The sequence below is a fragment of the Mus caroli genome, chromosome 15 (genome assembly GCF_900094665.2).
Source record: "Mus caroli chromosome 15, CAROLI_EIJ_v1.1, whole genome shotgun sequence".
Taxonomy (NCBI): domain Eukaryota; kingdom Metazoa; phylum Chordata; class Mammalia; order Rodentia; family Muridae; genus Mus; species Mus caroli.
The window spans coordinates 70,843,436-70,850,450 of record NC_034584.1 but is presented as its reverse complement, the minus strand read 5'-3'; the positions used below and the strand labels follow the sequence as shown (position 1 = coordinate 70,850,450).

At 49.4% G+C, this 7,015-nt stretch overlaps 1 protein-coding gene across 1 annotated transcript; it reads right to left on the bottom strand.

Moving 5' to 3' along the window:
• Nucleotides 1–2,872: 2,872 nt before the first annotated feature.
• Nucleotides 2,873–5,093, bottom strand: Rpl8 (ribosomal protein L8). Its single transcript, XM_021182888.2, has 6 exons — nucleotides 4,988–5,093; nucleotides 4,648–4,795; nucleotides 4,420–4,561; nucleotides 4,062–4,280; nucleotides 3,218–3,333; nucleotides 2,873–3,066 (listed from the first exon to the last, which is right to left on the bottom strand). Exons 2-6 carry the CDS (start codon nucleotides 4,783–4,785, stop codon nucleotides 2,908–2,910), a joined length of 774 nt encoding a protein of 257 aa, XP_021038547.1. The 5' UTR covers nucleotides 4,786–4,795; nucleotides 4,988–5,093; the 3' UTR covers nucleotides 2,873–2,907.
• Nucleotides 5,094–7,015: the final 1,922 nt, after the last annotated feature.

The window sequence follows — 7,015 nt, the reverse complement described above, 5'->3', positions numbered from 1 at the left end:
GTGTCTGAAGACAGCTACAGTGTACTTCCATATAATAAAGAAATAAATAAATAAACAAACAAATAAATCTATTTTAAAAAAAAAAGAAAGAAAATACCCAATGGACTTGCCTATAGGCCAGTCTTATAGAGGCATTCTTTCAATGTAGAGTCCCTCTTACCAAATTGGAGGATGGGGAGGAGAGGGGAGATAGTGCCATAATTTCATTCATCAGATAGAATGTCCTAAACCTCTACTGAAAATTTGACTCATGAGCTGGCAAGGTGGCTCAGGGGGTAAAAGTGCTTGTCACCAAGTCTGACAACCCAAGTTTAATTCTCAGAGCCCACACAGTTGACAGGGAGAACAACTCCACCCTGTCCTCTGACCTCCACACTCAATGTCATGGTATGCACCCACACACAGACATGCTTGCACATACACTAAATAAATGTCAAAGTCAACTCAAGAGTAGACATTTTAAGGGCTGGTAATATAATTCCATTGGTAGAGTTCATGAAGCAGGGGCTTGGTCCCCAGAACTACATAACTATGAGTTTTGTGTGCCTGTAATATCTGTACTTGAGAGGTAGAGGCAGGAGGATCAGGGGCAAGGCCAATCCTTGACCTTAGGTCAAGTTCAAATTGGTATGAGACCTCCAACCCAAAAATTTTTACATGGCTGTTTTCCTCAACACCTTTTGTGACCCAGAGCTCTCTGAGGCTTTGAAAAGACGTAGGACAGATGCTCCCTCCATCTGCTGCCTCTTCACGGTTTTTTAGATGTCTTCAGGACATCTAAAGACTTTGTTTTTTAATGTAAGGAGAGCTGTCTGCATGTACACCTGCATGCCAGAAGAGGGCATCAGATCCCTTCATAGCCACTGACTCCACCCCAACTGACCTCTGATCCTCCAATCAGGAAAACAGTAAGTTGTCTCAGGGCAGGTCTCTGACAGTCTTACTGACAGGACCTTGGGAAGCAAGCATCACAGTGGCGTGGAGACAGCTTTAGGAAGCATGGAGTTCTTTTGGGAACACAGCCCTCAAAATCAAGGCTGTGTGCTCAGAGGACTGGTGACTCAGTAGTTCATTTTTAAGCCACAAGCACTGCTAAACAAACCCTTCCCTGGAGTAGAGGCTACTCAAGTCCATTTGGCAGTGAGCCTTGGTCCCCACTCAGCCCATACAAACGGGTCTGTGTAGTTGATTTAGAAGTCCCCCACCCACCCACCCCCAGATGGTTTGTCTGTGTAGACCAAGACTGGCCTCTGCCTCCTGCATGCTGTGATGAAAGGCATGCCCCATCACCACTAACCAGCTTGTCTACCCTTCCACAGCAATTCCTCCCGTACGCCCTGTTGCCTGGCCAAGACCAACAGAAAAGCAGTGGTAGCTTAAGCTCACCCAAGCAGCCACACCTAGTGCTTTCCCAATACCCTCCCCTCCCATAAACGCCTGTCATCTATGGTGACTTCTGTGAATAAGAGCCTGCAATAATGGCCTGCTTAGAGCCAGTGGCTCACGGTAGGTGAAATTCATACCAACATTACAGAAAAAAAAAAAAGATTACACTCCAGGACAGAGACAGGGTGCACATCAGGCAGGAGGTACCACTTAGCAACACAACCCCATATAGTCCTGAGCTAGTCCCTCCAGAACCACCCCACAAGAAATACAATCTGCTGCTGCTCAAGTGCATCTGCCAGGGGAAGGGCCTGTTGAGTCGGTCGTTCCCATGGAATGCTATTACATCAGTGATCGATGAACAAGATGCCACAGGATATGACCAAATTATTTCTTTAGACTTATTTGTATTTATATGCATACATTGTAGCTGTATTCAGGCACATTTCAGAAGAGTGCATCAGATCCCATTACGGGTGGTTGTGAGCCACTATGTGGTTGCTGGGAATTGAACTCAGGACCTCTGGTATAGCAGTGAGTGCTCTTAGCCATCTCTCTAGTCCAGATATGATCAAGTTTAAAGCTTTTTTCTTTTAAAATGGAAACTTGCTTAACTGTCAGTCTGTCCCTAACTTGATTCCTCTGCCTGGTCTGTGACCCTGGAGAGGTAAGCCTCAGAACTACACTGTCCTGGTGGTGCTGCCTAGTTCTTAGTGATGTGTCCCCTGAATAGGGAAACAAACATGCCAGCTCCTTGCTGTTCCATGTTGGGCACTAGATATGTGGTTTCAGGTAGTCTGAGGGCTATAGCTTTCAGTGTCAGCACCCACTGTACACAGGAATCTAGGACCAGCAGACAGTAATCTCAATCTCTAACTTCCATCACTATCCATGAAGGTGGGAAGGGGTGACCAAAACCAGGATTTAAAGGTACAGAAACCCCTCTACTTTGCATTGAACAAATCTTAATGTGTTAACAGCTGCAGTCTTCATCACTCCTAGGGGGTGGGGGCCACATTAGATGTCTAATATTCTCTAGGCAAAAGATACAACTAAAAAATAGCTGGACATTCCAAAAAGAAGTTTCTACACTCACACACTAGTGCCCAAGACAGCCTGTAATTAAGAGCTGGAGACTAGCTTCTACTGCACGTTGAGAAGGAATGGGGGGAAAAATTCTGTATCAATTACACAGACCCATTTGTATGGGCTGAGTGGGGACCAAGGCTCACTGTACCGTCACCACTAACCCCAGCAACTGTGGTCCACAGCACACATGTGAGCACTGCATATTGTAAACTGAGCTACCCAGCTGGGCAGGACGGCAACCCCAGCCTGATCTTCAGTGAGTTCCAGGATAGTCAAGGACTATGTAGAGACCTGGTCAAAATGTCATCTACCATGCCATGTTCTGGAGTCTTCTTGTAGGGTGGAACCATCTTTCACTTCCCAGGGACCCCTCACAAAAGAGGCTCACACACGCCCATTAGCCAAAGGATGTACTTTATTAGCTCCTGAACTCTAGTTCTCCTTCTCCTGTACAGTTTTGGTTCCACGTAGCCGTCCAGTCCGGCGGGCAGCAATGAGACCCACTTTGCGCCCAGCAGGGGCATCTCTTCGGATGGTAGAGGGTTTGCCAATGTGCTGGTGGTTACCACCTCCAAAGGGATGCTCCACAGGCTGAAAAGAGAATGAAGTTAGATTAGAATAAGGGTCATCTCACCTACGTAGGGAATACAGTGGAAGATCTGACAGCCCAGGACCTCCCTGCTGCAAACCCTCACAGCACAGCAACAAGAAAAGCCCACTCACTCAGTTCTTGGTTACTTACATTCATGGCCACACCCCGCACACGTGGCCAGCAGTTCCTCTTTGCCTTGTACTTGTGGTAGGCACGGCCAGCCTTTAAGATAGGCTTGTCAATTCTGCCCCCACCAGCCACAACACCTGAAAAGTGACACAACACGTGAGACATGCACCACAAGCCGCTCTGATGACATTAGTCTATGGCAAAAATCTACAACCCCACAGAAGTCCAGCAAGTTCTACCTAGGAAACCCCTTACACTCTGCAAACTGACACAAGGGCCATGCCTGTATTAAAGCAAACTGTTGACTCAGCCCAAGTTTCCATGGGGTGCCCCTCAATAGTCAGTGCCTGATATTCAAGATGAGACAAGTCATGTCCCCTTTTCACTGACTTGAACATCTCTTAACAGCCACTACTGGTCCTATCTTTTCTAAAATGAACCAACTAAACTCAAGTGCAAGATCAGAATTCCTAGGTCACAGTGCAGTTTCAAGCGGTGTAATCTTTTTTTAACCTAATTTTATGTATGCACAGGCATCTTTACCTACATGTCTGTATCCATACACCACATTTATACAGTGCCCAGAGACCAGAAAAGAACATAAAATCCTCAGGACAGGACTCAGTCGTGAGCTGGGAAAACCAGGGTGTTCTAGCCAGCACTTTTAACCAGGCTTGTTACTGCATAGGTTCTGAAGTAGGTATTATAGCACTCTACAACTAAATCCAGAGCTGCATTCTGTTAGTTTTCCCCCATGACCAAGAAGATAAGCAATGTGGTTCTATGGCCTAGGCCCCGAAGCTGGCAGGCAGTTCATATGCTGACCACCCCAGTCTTCAGGACCCCACTGCCCTCCCCCACTCACCAACAACGGCTCTGTTGGCAGAGGAAATGACCTTCTTGGACCCCGAAGGCAGCTTCACTCGAGTCTTCTTGGTCTCTGGGTTGTGGGAGATGACTGTGGCGTAGTTCCCGGAGGCTCGGGCCAACTTGCCCCTGTCCCCAGGTTTCTCCTCCAGACAACACACGATCGTACCCTCAGGCATGGTGCCCACGGGCAAAACATTGCCGATATTCAGCTGGGCTGTCGAGAGAGGGGGCAAAGCGACTGATTTCGCTAAAAGCTATGCGAAACCCACACCGATCCCAACCCACGAAGCTCAGCTCAGCACCCTAAGTACCGGGCCTAACCCTTCCTTCCCCTTGCCCGCCTGGAGGCTCACCCTTCTTGCCGCAGTACACGAACTGTCCAGTGTGGATCCCCTCCGCTGCGATGAACAGCTCTGTTCGCTTCTTGAATCGGTAGGGATCCCGAAAGACGACTTTGGCGAGGGGAGCGCCGCGGCCAGGGTCATGAATGATGTCCTACGGGTCAGGGTGGCTTATTGTATTCCAAGGCCTGCTCGAGACGCCCGGTTCCCCGCCTGCTTGCCCCCGCCGGTGCCCCCTACCTTTACGATGCCTTTAATGTAGCCGTGTCGCTCCGCGAAGTCCACAGCACGCAGGCGCGCGGCGCCCTTACGGTGCTTCACGTGCGCACGGAACACAGAACCCGCGCCTTTCCTCTGCCCTCGGATCACACGGCCCATGGCGGCGAGTCTGGAAATGGCTCGAGTTCAGCGTCCAAAAAAATTCCCAGCTTCCTGCCAGCCCCCAAGGCCGAAAGCAACACCATCCCTCCCTCCTGATCCTGGACGAGTGGGCCAGGCCGCATGACAGACCGCCAAGTAGTTAACGGCGGCGGATGGCGGTGGATAATTTCAAACCCGCAGCGGACAGAACACAACTTACCTGCCGGCAAGCAAGGCCGAAAGAGGAAATAGACGGGTCAACGCAGCCTTATCTTCCGGGGCGGGGCCAAAACTCCGCCCCTTCCCCTGCGCAATGCCTGTCGGGTCTTGTAGTCACACGCAGGTGTCCTGTGTGTCTACCAAATTGCTGAACCAAGGCAATTGCTGAACCTTGTTGTCCTGGAGAGAGGCGGACTCTGAAGAAACCGACTCAAGAGTCTTACGGAGGAAGGGCGGGAGAGAGGAGGCTTCAAGAGGTTTCGGAAGGATTTGCCCAGGGCCACGCCACGCAGACCCTTGAGCTTCCGAGCTGGGCCCAGACGGAGGAAATTGGATATGCAGACACTGGAAACCTAGTGCTTTACAGAACCAGAAGTTTGGGATTTCCAGGCCAGGCGGTGGCGGCACATGCCTTTAATCCCAGCACTCGGGAGACTGGGTCAGGCGGAGTTCCAAGCCTGGGCTAGAAAACAAGTTCCAGAACAAGCTAGGGCTACAAAGAAAACCCAGTCTGGGGTAGGGGGTTGAGGTTGGAGAGGAGGAAGGAGGTGAAGAAGAACAAGAAGATAATGATTGGGATTTAAGAAGGTCACCTGCGGAGTTCTCAAGATGTCTGGCAAAGAAGCCAAAAGTCGGTGGCCTCAGCAATTGAAAAGAGGGTGGGGGCAATGACCCTGGAGAGCTAAGGCGGGAAAGGAACGCAGCAATGCAGGGCAATGAAGTGGCACAGAGCCCCCCCAAACAGAGGTTCTTCATCTGAGTGAAACCTAAGTAGTCAATGGCATAAACGTGTAGACTGAGAGGGAGGTAACTGAGGGTCAGGGTCCCAGTTGGTAAGAGAGGCTTGTTGTCAGAACTGGGAGATTTTACATGGCAGAGGCTAAAATTGGCATATTGAGGAGGAAGGGACATGGGTTGGTGATTTGACACACTGAAAAGAAGAAGGGACAGGCCGGGCGTAGTGGCACACGCCTTTAATCCCAGCGCTTGGGAGGCAGAGGCAGGTGGATTTCTGAGTTCAAGGCTAGCCTGGTCTACAGAATGAGTTCCAGGACAGCCAAGGTTGTACAGAGAAACCCTGTCCTGAAAAAACAAACAAACGAGGAAAGGACACCGAGTTATCGTCATGGCTCAAGTTCCACAGGATGCTGGTGCACAGGGTATTCCAGAAGGGTAGTGGAGCTTTGGGTGGCAGGGTTCCAGGACTTGCAGAGTAGTAAATCAAGCCACCCAGGGGCAGGGTAAGGAGTTGAGTCAGCCCAGAAGAGAACCAGAATGAAAGATGCCTATATAGAAAAGTCTGTGGGAGGATGCCTGCTAGTGCTTTGTCTTGTGAACCTTGCAGGGCAAAGGGCCCTGCCAGCACTAGGGTATATCTCAGCCAACTGGCCCACAGGACAGTTTTGTGAGAGTCTGTAAATGTATGTGCAAGTGTTCAGCCCTGTCACACTCTTCCTATATAGGCACCTGCCACTAGGTTGTCCTTCCAGAGAACAAAGACATCTTAAAAAAAAAAAAAAGATTTGTTGTTTATTTTATATGAGTACACTGTCGCTGTCTTCAGCCACACCAGAGGTCATCCAATCTCATTGCAGATGGTTGTGAGCTACCATGTGGTTGCTGGGAATTGAACTCAGAACCTCTAGGTAAAAAGCAGTCAGTGCTCTTAACTACTCAGCCATCTCTCCAGCCCTGAAAAAAAGACACCTTATATATTTATTTATAGACAGGGTTTCTCTGTGTAAACCTGGCTGTCCTGGAACTCACTCTTGATCAGGAGGAACTCAAACTCAGAGATCCACCTGTCTCTTCTGAGTGCTGCCATTAAATTTTTTTTTTTTAATATTTATTTTATGAGTCTGGGTGTTTGGCCTTTACAACTGCACCAAGTATGTGCCTGGTGCCCAGGAATGACAAAAGAAGTGATTGGAGCCCTTGAAAATGGAGTTACGGGCTGGTGAGATGGCTCCGTGGGTAAGAGCACCCGACTGCTCTTCCGAAGGTCCGAAGTTCAAATCCCAGCAACCAC

What these genes read in the sequence shown, in the direction of transcription:
- Rpl8 (XM_021182888.2), bottom strand. Translation starts at nt 4,785, where the DNA reads ATGGGCCGTGTGATCCGAGGGCAGAGGAAAGGCGCGGGTTCTGTGTTC. An exon ending in CGTGTACTGCGGCAAGAAGG is followed by an intron (nt 4,281 to 4,419) that starts GTGAGCCTCCAG and finishes CTCTCTCGACAG; the next exon opens with CCCAGCTGAATATCGGCAAT. An exon ending in TGCCAACAGAGCCGTTGTTG is followed by an intron (nt 3,334 to 4,061) that starts GTGAGTGGGGGA and finishes GTCACTTTTCAG; the next exon opens with GTGTTGTGGCTGGTGGGGGC.